The sequence below is a fragment of the Periophthalmus magnuspinnatus genome, chromosome 7 (genome assembly GCF_009829125.3).
Source record: "Periophthalmus magnuspinnatus isolate fPerMag1 chromosome 7, fPerMag1.2.pri, whole genome shotgun sequence".
NCBI lineage: Eukaryota > Metazoa > Chordata > Actinopteri > Gobiiformes > Gobiidae > Periophthalmus > Periophthalmus magnuspinnatus.
Genome location: NC_047132.1, coordinates 21,586,461 through 21,601,410, shown reverse-complemented (window position 1 = coordinate 21,601,410; position 14,950 = coordinate 21,586,461). Strand labels below are relative to the sequence as shown.

Below are 14,950 nucleotides of genomic sequence, written 5' to 3'. Positions count from 1 at the left end.
GAACTGCCCATGGCATAAATAAAGTTTTCTGAATATGAATTTGGCAAAAGGCTCTTGACAGAACTTTTCGGTTTTATGCTACATAAAAGTCTGACTTATTGTTTTTTCTTAAAACATTTACAAAAGATGTGTCCCAAGGGAGAGTCCTGTACTCCAAACACGTGCATTTGTGGTTTATGGTGTTATGCAACACTGGAGAAAGTTGAAAGCCTTATAGGAGGTAGTGAAGATGGATACGGAGATCATAGCCATGTCTTTGTAGCCTGGAGTGTAGGAATTATTCGGAACATGCAAAAACATCTTCAACTCTTCCATCACCTCATATGTTTAAAAGATTTCAGCGCCAAAGTCCAATTAGTGGAAAAAAGTACCAGTGCTCGGCCTAAAATACAAATGTTTTGACAGTTCTCATGATGGGCCATAAAACAGTAAGTGTCAGTGCCGGGCCCTTCTCTCCATACAGCTGGGAGTTTGAGTACACTAGTGCAGGGGTCAGGGGTGAGCGGTGAGTGTGGTGGGGGCGGGGCTGACCTTGTACCAGTTGCGATCGTGTTCGGTGGAATGGCTGTAGTATTGTAGAACTTTGGGTATGGTGCTCTCGTTGATGCCCTGGAGGCTGAGCTGCCACTCGCCCAGCTTCAGGAAGCACCTGTCACAGAAAGACGGTTACTTGAGTAACATTTTATTCCAAAAATTATTTATTCCAAATAGACACATCATGTTTAGTCAGAGCCCCTGTCTTTTCAGATACATACATTTTTAAAACAGCACTAGTACTGCAATGACGATGGATCCAAACTTTGCTAATATCAAGAAGCTACAAATGGCATGTAGCGGATGCCATTACTAATCGGCATGTCTAGTTCTAATGATGGCAAATCATGTGAACCCATGTAACATGAGTAAGTATGAGTAGGACTTCAGTAAAACACAATGTATGTGTTGGCAACTATGCAAAATGTAAAGATCGTAACGAGGCAGACCATAACTATTATTCCTGTCTGAGGTCAAAATCAAAACGGGAATTCAATAAAAACTGAATATAAATATAAGCCATATAAAAGGTTCTGTGATCAATTCTGGATTAAATTATCCCAACCATTTTTCCTTCAACTTACTTTGACAGTGAGCTCTGTGGCACCACATATGGGAATTTATCCATAATCCCATAAAGCACAGATACCCAGAGGGAAACAGCCGGAACAGTCTGGTCTGCCTCTATCTTTACAATCAGCCCTATACAACCCACGGCCCACTGGCTTACACTGTTTTGTCTAGACCACAGCCTGAATGGGGATTATTAAAAGTTAGATTGTGTATGCGGTTCTGAATGATTTTCCATTCTAGTGTACTTTTTTAGGCAGCACATTTACAGAGAAATGGCGCAGACTGTTCATTTTCTGAACATTTTGAACATTTCTTTTTCATTTATATTTATAAGAATGTTCACCCGTCATCCCAACAACAACTCTGAAGGGCAATCAGCTAAAGTTAGTTGGACACAAGAGGCTTTAAGGACAGCATTTAGAGCCAAGCTTAGACAACTGCGGCCAGATAACTTAACTGTTAATACGAGATCTCAAAACATAGATATCTTGCTTTTATTAAAAGGCACAATGTGGTTAAATTCAAGAAAGGCCTTTGAAATACATTCGAGAGATCAGAGACTTTTTTCCCTTGTAACTACATTGCATCATTGAAGTAGCGGTAGATACAGTTTTCTGAATTGTATTTCAGAGTTCTGTAGATTGTCCAGGTGTGCTCCGTACCACATACAGAAAGTGTGTCAGCCTGTCTGGACTGACTGCTGCACTTCATACAGGTGTTTCCCGACATACATTCTTCAGACACTCATAGTCTACAAAAACAAAGTCTTTGGGCCATGCCACAATTGTGTGTTGTCATGTATGATTTATGAAGAGATGCACACGTGACTGCTGCTTGTTTGAGCACTGGCCAGAGGAGATTACTGTACACTTTACTGTAGTCATGATTATAACCATGTGCTGCAGCAGACAGCCATGGGTCAACTACAGGCTGTGCATTACATTGTAAATGTATTGTTGGTGCTATATTAATACTACACTACAGTTTTACTTAGTAAGTAAAAGAAGTTGCATCCTGTTGCTGTTGTGCAGAACATTTTCAGCATCACCTGCCAGTGTAGGCACTGGTGTGGGTATGTGCCTCAGAGCAGGTTAATGCCATATCTCTGTCTCTGCCCCAAGGCAGTTGTGACTCCCCCAACACCATCAAGAGAAAACTACTGTATGAAGTTCTCTACAGTGTGAAATGGAGAAAGAGAGAATAGAGACATTCCACAGGCAAGGCCAGGAGGCCACATACATGCAACACATTAAACCACTACACCACTGGTGAGCACCAGTAAATCCATTATTGTTCTTTGCTGAGTACTGTTCATTCCTATTTAGAATAAGATGTCACAAGGACAATTTTAAAATACTCAGTGGACATGAACAAACTTTCATGACAGATATCAACCAAAGGTCATTTAAGGTACAGTTCCAAACACTAATAAATCAAGATTTGATAAACAGATGGAGAGCTGAGGTTGGAATGCATTGCCCAACAGCACTGGCTAGATAAAAAATAGTGGACAAAACTGATCCCGCCAAGTACAATGCTGACTGCTGATGTTCCTAAACTCAAGTAATTTTGATGTAATGCTGAACTTTCCATCTTTCCATCACTTTTCCTCGCGCCTTTTTAACAGACAAAGTAGTGGCTCTTTAGCAAGTGGGTTTGCAAGTAGAAATTTTTATCTGTAATCTGTAATTGTGTATCTTATGTAATGTATAACAAACTAAACTAAACAAAAAAAGTGCATATAACGTATGTATAAAGTGATGCTAAAACACACTTCTCACCTAATATCACCTTGTTAAAAGTATTTTGCCATATTTTAGAGAGTACCGTAAGTGGTCAAGGCCAACTAAACTTAAAAGGTGTGAGCTGAGACAGTAGAAAAATTATACACGCTTGGGTCAGTGAGATGGAAAGGAACAGAATGCACTGTACCTGACCCACTCTATTTACAACCGAAGGGCACCAAACACACTCATTTCCACTCTTGAGCAGGTTGGGGACTGTTTTCTCCATTGAGCTGGAATGTGTTGGGCTTTACACCACTGCACCACTGCTAAGAAGCATAATGACGCACTGGCAATACTTCTGGTAAATCTGACAGACTGTGAATAACCTCTGGAGCTGCAGCGCAGAGAAATGCCAAGAAAACCAAGGCCATGGAATCAAATCTATCGGTGCATCCGAGTAGGAAGATAAGAGGAAGTATGAAAACAGACAGTAATTTCAGATCCAAAATCCTTATGTCCAAACATTCAAAACTGTGTGTGATTGATCACTGAGACAACACTATTAAGTGAATTGCAGTGAGGGAGATTCAAAGTTCCAGACCTGGCCATGAGTTTGTGGAGCTCCTGCTTATGCTGCTGGTCTTCGGCGGCAATGGCATGCTGTGCCTGCTGTTGCATACCTTGAACAAAGTGTTGCATATGTTGGAAAGCATCGATCTGGAAAAAACAGAGGAAAAAGTTTAGAATTTTTTTTTTTTAAAGACAGGAGGCATTTATTACAACAGCCAAGCCAGAGATTTATGCTAATTGCATTATGTAAATTTTTGAGCTTTTGAATGCTAGTTTTATAAATTCATTTTTTTCTGCACTGGTTCAAACATGATTTTAGGTAGACTTGTGTATAATATGCTTGACTTGTGTATAATATGCTTTTCTTTGCAATACGTTTATATCAGAGATGTTTATTAGATATATATATATATATATATATACACACACACACACACACACCACATATCCATATATATGTGTGGATATGTGGTCATTCGACGTCAACATTCAACAAAAAGCAGTTTGACAGATGGTGTTGCTGCTTGGATTTCGGAGCAGCCAAAACCACAACAAATTGTTCCTATACCAAAACAAGACAACTGATGTTTAAAGAGGCTATCCAGTGTACATTACAAACGTTCTCAAGTAACAGTATACATTTGATGTGGGGACTTCTGGAAGAAAATGAGTAGCAGAAGAGAAATTGATGTTAACCATTTTCCTCAATGTTAACGGGCCCATATTACGCTATTTTGTGATCTGTTATAATGTGGATTCCTTGTCAAAAACATACCCAGAGTTTTGTTTTGTTTCATTGAGGCATGTTTAACACAAACACTGTGTATTTAGAGTTCTTCTTTCAAATGGAAAACACTATGTTCCTCCACTGTGTTTTTAAACTTCATACATCTTAACTTCAGCCCTGAAATTGCCCATTTATACTGAACTAAAGGTAAATGGTAACTGTTAACTGGAAAACTACTACTATGAAATCACAAGTTGGAACAGAGCATATTGAGCTTGGGGGATGCAAGACAGACTAATAATAAAAGGGTAAGTAAGCATGTGTGAATTAAACAAAACACAACCCCAGGTATGTTTTTGATCTCCAAAGTCCTGCAAATACCATAAAGATGATACTATAGTGTTTTTGCTCAGTAACAGCTCACTATTAATTTAACAGCGGGAATGACAAGTGACAGACAAAACAGTGGAAACAGAGGTGGGTCCCTTGGTTGTGTTTTTACATTTTTATACTCTGTGCTCGCTGCTGGGAGGTGCAGCTGGGCGAGGCATCAGCTGTTCCTACAGTCACACTTACCTAAGTCCTCTAATGAAAGCGGCACAGAATCCTTTCAACAAATAATTCAACACGTGCTAATAAAAGCAGAGCACAACTTCAGTGTGATTTGGTTAACAGTATAAGGGTCTATGTGAGGGTGTGCACACTGTGGTGACAGGAGCATTCAAAATAACTTTATAATCACTTATTTAATACAAATGTACCGCTGACTTGACAGATAGAGGGCATACTTCAGGGAGCAAACCAATTCAGCCAAAGAAAAAGGACTGGAATTAATTTTCTGTTGATGACAAATTAACCCCAACCCCAATAATACATGAAAACTCAGCTACTTTGTATTTTAGAATCGTCTTTCATTTTAGGAAAAAAGTGAAGGTCTCATTCATATTATACAAAATGGATTGTTGTGAGCTTTAAGCCATGTTATAATGTTGTTACCTTATCAAAAACATACTCACAGTTGTATTTTGTTTCATTTGAGTAAACCTTGTTTATTTGTCTGTCTACATTTCCAAAATGGAGTTGGTGATGTCATATAGTAGTAGCTTAAGCTAATGAATACCTTTTGCTTTTGGTTCAGTAAAGACTGGCAACTCCAAGGTTGAATCATCATCCAAATGTTTCTAGTGAAGGTGTATGGAGTTTAAAAACACAGTGGAGCACCTCCTGTATAACCACATGACATCACAGGGTAGAACAGAGTTTTTTCCATTTAAGAGAGGAACACATTTTAAATATGACGTTAGTGTGGTAAACATGTTCGAATGAAACAAAACACAACCCTAGGTCTGTTTTTGATGAGGAAACAACATCATGACATTAGATCAGAAAATGGCATAATATAGGCCCTTTAAACCGTACACAATCTTTGCAATCTTTTTAACTAAAATTTACTAACAAAACCAGTGAAATGTAACTTGACATGGAAAACTGCATTTGTCATGTGTTACTGACCAACATGTGAGCGGATCCTATTACCTTGCGGGTGCTCTTCCACATGTACTTCATATAGGCGTAAGTGACGTGGGGGTGCGCAGTGGGCAGCGGGTGATCCAGCTGCTTTGAGGGGTCAACGCCCAGAAGTAGCACCAGAGTCTTATGAGCCAGGGCCTAGATAAGGTAGAGTTCAAAGGTCAACACGGGAATTTGAAACAACAACATTATGCTATTCCTAAAACAATAAATAACTGAGTAAAAACCACAGCAACTCAGAGACAATGAAAGGTAGGTATACTGATATAAGCTTGTTTTTCCAGGTTTTGGCAATTCACATTTCTTGGGTAGTGCTGTTGGCCAATCTGATTTGTTTTTAGTTAACATAAACCTGGGTAGGGAGAATAAATGTCACAGATTTTTTGCAATCAATTACAATAACAGCCCAACAGAGGTAGTGAAATTGCACTTTGATTGAAAAGTTATGGGGGTGCTCATGTTTCTAAAGAGTGTGATTAGGCTCCTGGGCTAGACACATTTTTAACAACCTCAGATACGCTTGACTTTGGTGGCTGGGGCTCACAGTTGAACTTAACATAATCAGAAAGCTGGTTTAAATGACTACATCCCAGAGAGGTCAAAGTCATGGGGCAAGATTAGTGTTAATAGGTATGGTAGTTATGTGGAAATATCACACTTTGAGGTTGATTAAATGTGCCTGTTTATCTAATTAATCATTGTTATTTACCAAGAAGGTGGCTTCAGATATGACCTAGTTAAAATCAAGAGGAACCAATTCTATTTATCAAATAAGTACAAGTTGAATTGGTAGTTAATAGTAAGGGCCATTCGGTACAAAATAAGTCAGACTACATTCCTAGTTACAAATGGTGAAGATCTTCTAGAAATCCCTTCAAGATATTCTTTAATATTGAAAGAAATGAATAGTTTGTCATTTAGATGGATGACTAACCAAACGTCCACTTTTGCCGCAGAGGCTGGCATACTTGAGCCATGTTCTCATGTCTTCATGTGGACTGATGACAAGAGACCTGACCATCAGGATCCTCTGCCAGTCTTCTACGATCCTCTGACATCCCTAAGAACACACAGAAACATGAAGAGCGGGGTCAAACTCATTACTGTGCAGTTCAAACAGAGGTAATAAAGCTGAGAGAATGACCAGGCGTGACAAAGAGGAGCTGTAAAACTTCACAGCAGCAGTCACTGTCTGTAAAACTCTGTCACATGAGAGTGAGCTCATATGAGTAAAGTCATCTCAACACTGTCACCTTGACTTGGTGGGTACTTACCTAAATAACAGCATACCACACTAGGCCTGTCACGATAATTACTATATTGACTTATTGTTCAATACATGAAATCTGGAACAATACATTTTTAGGCTCAATGTAGTATCGTGTGTACATTTTCTTTGCAATAATGGGGAGATTTTTGATATTTTTGTTGTCATACAATGAGATTTCAGCTGTAGGGTTGAATAAATAATTTTGTATTTTTAAATTGGTTTACTGGGACTATCCTGCTCTGTGTCAGTGGCATAAAGTAGTTTCAGTGTTATCGTTTATAATGATATTTCTTGGTAGCAATGTATCGTACTTTCAAAATTTGTTATCAAAATAGGCCCTTGCCACACTTTTGATGTTAGCCATGACCTACTTATTTCATATTTGAGAGTTCAAACTCACAATCAAAAAATCCTGCCCTCCTTTAACATAATGACACACACAGTAACAAGATTTGGGTTAGATAGCAAAGTCGCAATTCTTTTCTTAGTTGTAGTAGTTTTTTTTTTAATCCCTCCTGGACAGCTAAGCATAACTGAGGAGGGGTTGTGTGTATGTTGTTCTATGGTATCATCAACAGCAGACTGTGTGATTGACTGGCATGGGGTCCAAAATTCCTTGCGCTTCATGGTATATGCGCAACTATTCAATATTTGTAATAGTAGGTCATGTTTAGTCTCACCTTTATTTGTTAACATAATGAGACAGACTTCATCATTTCCAGTCAAGATACTGTCCAGCCTTATTCCAAAGTAGACATGCATGGATTATATTATCTAAAAAGGGTGGACGTAAAAACAGGACAACTCATCCTCAGTTTACAATAGCACAGACTTTCTCTTTTGTGCAGCATACTTAGCAAATCAAACTTCTCAACAGCTTCCACACATTGTATGATTAAAGCAAACAACATCTAGCACATCAACACTTGCACAAGATAAGACCGCTGATAAACAAGTTAATTTCAGATCTGAAATGTTTTGGAAAATATAGAGAAAAATGACACGGTCCTCAAACTGTAAAGTCCATCAAAAGGAAATTTGACTTGGTGCACTGTGTTGAAGTTTTGTTTTGTTGCTCTGAAAACCCTGAGAACTCATCTGTGTCTGATTTTTCCATTAACTCACGACTCTTCCCTTTAGCAGGATGGATGATTCAAAGTTACATCAGTGTCCCTTTGTTTAGTTTTACCGTTTCCCTCTAGGTTGGAAATAATGCACAATTGTGATTTTGTTTCAATGTTCTAACCAAGTTCAGATTTCTTAATAGTGACTAACTGTATTTCCATGTGCACCTTGTCCCATTTCGCAAACCAAAAAAGTGCCAATCATATAGTCATATCTGTGGCTAGGCGAAATAGTGGCAAAAATCGAACTGTGATCGCATCCCTGTGTGGATCTGCTATTTTCTAGAATTAAGAAGTACGAGCACATAAAACCTGTGCTCAGGTCTTTGCATTGGCTTCCTGTTACCCAGAGAATACACTTTAAAGCAGCTCTGCTTGTGTACAAATTTCTTCATGGCCTAGCGCCAAAGTACATCTCCCACATGTTAGTGCCATACGAACCACTCGTACTTTGAGGACCTCAGGGGCCGGCCTTCTGCTGGTGCCCAGAGTCAGGACTAAACATGGGGAATCAGTGTTTCAGTTTTATGCAACTAAAACCTGGAACAGTCTTTGTAAAGATGTGAGACAGGCTTTTACATTGACAATGTTTAAATCCAGGCTCAAAATGGCTCTGTTTAGCTGTGCATTTGACTAAAAGGTTTTTACTCTGCACTCAACTCTTTAAATGTTAATGTTACGAAGATTATTTATGTTTTTATTGGTTTGTATTGTAATTTTAATGTATTTCTTATCATATAAAGCACTTTGAATGACTTTGTGTATGAATTGTGCTATACAAATAAACTTGTCTCGCCTTGCCTTTTTGTAAAATAACCATATCCCGATTCCCTGCTTTTTGTTTAATGCAGTTCTACACTCAAAAACACTTTCCCCATCAACACCTCCTATGGGTCAGCCTTTATCAGGCTCTAAGTGAGTGGATTTAACCAATCACAGTAAAGAGGGAACTTTCAGAAAGATGTAGATAGTAGTAGTAGATTCAGAAGATAGTTTTAACAGTAAATACTTTTACCTTTTGAAGAAAGTATAAAAGACACTAAGAAAACAGGAATCATGATAAAAAGCCTAACTTGTGATCTGGCTCTAAAGATTTTTTTGGCATTGCCAAACCCTAGTTATATATGAAACAAAAACAAATAAATGAATAATAATGAACATCACAGTAACTTCATGGTCTATTTATTTTCAAGAACAATCAAGCTATCCATTATGCACAAAACTGGGGCAGAACCATCAAATTACTTGAATTTTCCATAATATTTACTTCACTTACAATACACAAGCTCTAAACACCGGAGGGCAGAAGTTTTCCAAATCCAAACAAAAACAAGCAAAGGCTGGTCCTTTTACACGCCTGAGGTGAGCCGGAGCTGTCCTAATGCTTTGATGAGCGAGTGACTTCTTAACAGATGTGTGGGGTTTAGACTTCCATAAATCAACCTGGAGGAGCAACCTGCTGCAGTGCAGACCTAGAAGCTCTGGGAGAACCCTTTAAATCCATTTAACCTCTATGACCTGCCTATACTTTTATGAATGGAAAAAGAAGAAGAGGAAAAGAGGTTTGGTGTTTAATAGCATACTAATCTGAATGTGTGTAACTGTTTCCATTCCACTGTTAATATCTGTGTACAAATCAAATTTAAGTTTATTAAAAAAATCATAAAATTCTGTAACATACATCATTAAAAAATAAAAATAATCTTTATAGGAATTTGCAAAGATTCAAAAGGTTGGAATTATAGGAAATGAAAAAATACATTAGAAACTTAAGAAATAATGTAATCTCACTGTCTCTCAAAATGTATGATGCTAACACATGCTAACACATTTGTCCTTTCATCTAACAAAGCAGTAAAACAAGAGCTATAGTCATGGCATTCCCATTCATATGCATAGGTTAATGGGTCAATTGTTTAATGTGAGTCCTTGCTTGTCATTTATTTATCCCTGTGCTCTCTGATCTCACTACAATAGAATGCATACACAATACAGAAGTGTTTTGTTTTGTTTGCTTATTTACACAGACGCCTAAATTAATGGTAGACCTAAATTCCCAAACCAGCTTTCCCAAGATGTATAAAAGGCTATTGAGCTCTACATCTGCCCTGACAAGGAAATGTTAAATGAGGTGGTTTATCTCAAATGGGATGGCATGTCTTGGATATCAAAGCCCTGGCAGCCTGTGGAGTTTTCCTTGAACACACATTGGATTTGTGGTCCCTCCAAACATTCCCTAGTCTCATTTAACAACAACTACAAGACAGAGATGGACTATTAATGATCATAATGAGAGCAATCATAATCAGTCCTGAGAGGAATGAGGATGAGGCTTCAGTGTGGCTTACCAAAGTAAGTGATGCCATTTGTACTGACAATCTGACAGCCAACATGGGTCAACGGAGTTCATCATAAAACAGTTGAACAGTTGTCTTCTCTATTTTAATGAATTGTGAGGTAAGAACACGCAGAAGGTAATGGCAAATAAGAGTCATAATTGGTGTTAAGTTTAGTATTATTAATGAATTATTCTCGAGTTAATTCTGTATAATTTGGACTATGTTGGTCGAAACATTTATTTTCACCAGATGTGGACCACCAGATGTGGACCAGCTGCATCAAGTTTTGGTTTTGGTTCCTTTTGCAACTAAACATGTTACTGGGATACAACAGATAAATTGAAACATAAACCTTCAGATGCCACAAAATAAAAATACCTGTACACTTAAGAGTAAAGGCACACTATGGAATTTTTGAATGAAAGGTACATCACTTGCTTGTCTCCATGGAGATGTTAGCTCTGCCTGGAATGCTTCACAGTATGGCATTAAAACATAGCTATCTCCACAGAGACAAGCAGACAAATTACAGGTCAGATCCGTGAAGAGGCAATCCCGTTCACTGGAAGAATGCATGTTTTTCAAGGTATTTTGGCAATAAAAATGTAATAGAATAAATAAATAAGAACAAATGTTTGCTATCATACTGTGAAATATTTCAGGTCAAGCAATACCTTCATGGAGACAAGCAGGTGGTGCATTCTTCATCACAAATGTTACATAGTGTACCTTTAAAGATGCAACTGAGACACGTGATGCATCAAACTGTCTCCAACCTCTTCATCATCAAGAGCTCACCCACGTGCCTTTTTTTGTGCCCATTGATCATGAGGTGTAAGTACCTGTAGCCGCTCCCACCACGTCTCCCTGATGATGTCTCTCCTCTCGGGCACCAGCTTGTACTGAATTACCTCCTCCAGCTCCGACAGCATCTGGCAAGACACCATGGCCTGGAAAAGAACATTACACACGCCATTAGATTCACAGCTGCGAGTAAATGAGACAATATATGAGCAATACAAAAGAGGAATTACATGCAACCTCTCTAGCGAAGCAACTGTGAAAACATACGTAATGGCTTTCTGTCACTCTGTGTTGATACACAGTCTGCTACTTTGCCTTTGGAGATGATGTGCAGATGATACAAGACAGCGTGTGATAATTTATGATCTAAAACTAATTTGAAAGTTAATTCTGACACATGCAAGTGGAAAGACATGTATAATTCAGACCAAAGATCAGTGAGTGTTATGGTGTAAACTTAAGCATAAACACAGTTTTGCAGCTGTAGAATGAGCTGTGTGAAGATGAGATGCTTCAAAGCGCCATATTTTTTACGATTATGGCGGTCTCAGAAGAATACTTACACCATAGGCCCGACTGTAGCTCTCTCCAGCCATGGCAGTCAACTCGGCATCCAGCAAGTCTCTGGCTTTGTCAATGCACTAAGCAGAGAGGGAAAAGGTTTAGTTAATAAAAAAAATAAATAAAAGTCAACTTGACACAATCTATCAAACTAGTTCTTTAAGAAAAATCTAAAAATGAAAACTATTAACCATGTTATTCGACTGTAAATCTGACTAATTGAACAGTCTGAGATTCTTGGACTGCTTGCATCGGAACCATTGGACTAAAATGTGCAATAACATTAAACAGCTTCCAAAACTGACACATTAGCGAAACCCGCACCAATGGAACTGCTTAAGCACTGTAGTCCCCCAGTGAGAGGCCAATGATTTACCAGAAAGGCATAATGAACTGATGTTAGCTCTTTGTTGTAGTTGCATAACTAATGCAGATGCCTTTGAACAGTGTGACAATTGGCATCTGTAAAGCAGTTTTTCTTCTGTGACCACATTGTTTATGATTCTGAACCTACTGACCAAAAACGTGACAGATAAATGTTTCCATCATATTTGCCTCTGTAGTGCTACTAGGGTTGTAAGTAAGTATCAAAAATCAGATACTAACTTATACTAAAACTAGTATCAAAACTAGATACTTATTTGACCAGGTATGGATACTAAAAAAAAAAAAAAGTCACAGAAGCGACATTAGCGACAGGTTGGCGGTTCTAATCCCCCTCTTGACATAAACATCATTGGTTGAGCGGTCAGATCCATTGACCCACAGGTTGGCAATGCGATACTGCTTCCCACAGATGAATGCTGTCTTTGTGTCCTTGAGCAAGACACCTACCTTGTCCCCAGTGTCTGCGTACACTGGTGTGTGAATGGGTGAGTGGTTCCTTGATGTAAAGCACTTTGAGTGCCTTGAAGGCGCAAAAGCACTATATAAAATGTGACCATTTACCATTTACCACATTCACAGGACAGAAATGAACCTTTCCTGAATAGCTTTAGAATTATCCTGAGCTGTATAAGAACAAGTATAAGACCATATAGACTAGTACACGGCCATTGACCACTATGGAACCTACATGGATGACAGAGTGATTGAGATATAAGGCAAGATAAAAGAAAGTACTACGATTGAAAATCACATTCTATTGACTAAATAAGACTAACACTAAATAACACTAAATGCATGTTTTTATGATCATTATGGCATCGGAATCTATCGAGTCTATTCCTTAGTATTCACTCCAACTTTTTGTCCAGTTGACAGATTTGACTTTTTCTTTTACTATGGATCATACCAAGAAGACGGCGGAATTGCACAGACGTATGCCTTAGTATCTAAATCTAGTTTGAAATTTTTGTATCATGACAACACTGCTACCTTGTCATAAAAAATTCTAAAGGATGAATACCTTTTATAATATTGAAAAACCAAAGGGTGAAATGGCAACATAGGTTATTCCAAACATGGGACAAACAAGGATACTAATGGTCTATAGAAGTCTATACATTTCTCATTTACATATAACTGACATTTTAGACACTATCATTAGCAGAGGAGTAAAACGATGGAGGCTGTCTGGGGAAGTCCTCTGCGGCCAAGCAAACAGCTGTTTCAGACCCGTTCCCAACAATTATTTTCATGTAAAGAGGGAAAGCAGCAATAACATGCCAAAACACCTTTTTGAAAAATGCAAAACAAGGGTACGTGAATGCAGCAAAGGGACTCAGTGACAAAGAGGCAGTTGCTTTATGGTCTATACTCAGTTGTTTACCTCTGACCTGTAACAATGGGGCCCTCACCAAAAATGTGCAGCCCAGACGACTCCTGATAAATGCAGTGTCTGTCTATAGCAGCACAAACAGTCCATGCACTTATAGAGGATGGCGCCTCCAGCTACATAGGTATTTTTTGACATTCCCTCCATATTTCTATTGTTGTGAATTTGTGCAGTCTTAGAGACTTGGAAAATTAGGCATAACTTCATAATAGAGTGCCAAAATTAAATCTGTCAACTGGACAAAAAGTTGTAGGCGTGAAGATATTCAGCTGCTCATCCAAGCTGCTTCTTCAGTTCTGGTCAGATTGCTGGTGGACACTGCCTTATATCTATCTGAAGGGAGAAGCTAACTACACTGAAACTGTAAACAGCTATTACTTAAAGTTTAACAGTTTCAGCCTAAATGGGCCCACATTCAGCCTTAATAGGTCTAATGGCTCACTCTATTGTTCTTTTCGTTTCCTTTGTTTGCTTTGGGTCTGAGGATGGATAGATGATTGATAGATTGTCTAAGGCCCATATTCAAGGAAGGGTTGTCTTTCCTAGCAAAAATTGCTTATTTAACTCTTTTTTAGCTCTCTTAGAGCTAAAAAACAGAACAACAGGGAATCTGATCTTAGAAGGAAAGGTGTAACTATTCTTTACACAGCTGGTGTGTCTGAAAACTTCAGAGAATTTTTTCAGACAGATTTCGGTCTATTTCAAACCTACTAACACTTTAAGACAGAAACTGGTTCACACAGTGGACAAAACCCTGAACCACCAACAAAGTAATGTAGTCTACTCCATTCAGTGTAATGAAGAGTGCAGTGAGAGATACATTGGAGAAACTTAACAGCCACTCCATAAATGTACCAACACTGTTATGAGAGCTCCTCTGCACTCCAGTCCACCATACATCTATATCTCAAAGCTACTAACCACTCCTTTAAAGGTAGTGAGGTATAGCTCTTAGCCAGAGAAAAGAAATGGTTTGAGAGGAGAGTTAAAGAAGCATTTAGGAAAGACAATCCTTCCTTGAACAGGTATGGGAGCCTTAGACATCATCTACCTCCTATTTATAGCTGTTTACAGTTTCAGTGTAGTTAGCTCCTCCTTTCAGATGGATATAAGGCAGTGTCCACCAGCAATCTGACCAAAACTGAAGAAGCAGCTTGAATGAGCAGCACAACGTATTCACTCCTACAACTTTTTGTCCAGTTGACAGATTTAATTTTAGCTTTTACTATGGATCAGACCTGGACGACTGAGGGATTACACAGACATCATAGTAGTTGTAATACACTTTTTAATGTAGTATCTGCCATTAGCCTGTGCTGGAGATTTCAGGCCGATAGTAGATACTGTTTTGGCCGACCTGCTGCCTAAAGAATACACATAGAGCCTTGTTTCAACACTTCAGTGCGGAGAGGGC

General features: G+C 38.5%; 1 protein-coding gene across 2 annotated transcripts in view; it reads right to left on the bottom strand.

Moving 5' to 3' along the window:
- The window catches only part of mtor (mechanistic target of rapamycin kinase), an 80,150-nt gene that overhangs the window by 17,463 nt on the left and 47,737 nt on the right, over nt 1-14,950 (bottom strand). For both annotated transcript variants that reach the window (XM_033970121.2, XM_055222786.1), the window contains exons 33-38: nt 11,762-11,839; nt 11,237-11,344; nt 6,596-6,721; nt 5,668-5,799; nt 3,436-3,551; nt 532-649 (exon numbers count right to left, since the gene is read on the bottom strand). In XM_033970121.2, coding sequence (XP_033826012.1) covers nt 532-649; nt 3,436-3,551; nt 5,668-5,799; nt 6,596-6,721; nt 11,237-11,344; nt 11,762-11,839 — 678 coding nt within the window. The remainder of the gene's footprint in view (nt 1-531; nt 650-3,435; nt 3,552-5,667; nt 5,800-6,595; nt 6,722-11,236; nt 11,345-11,761; nt 11,840-14,950) is intronic.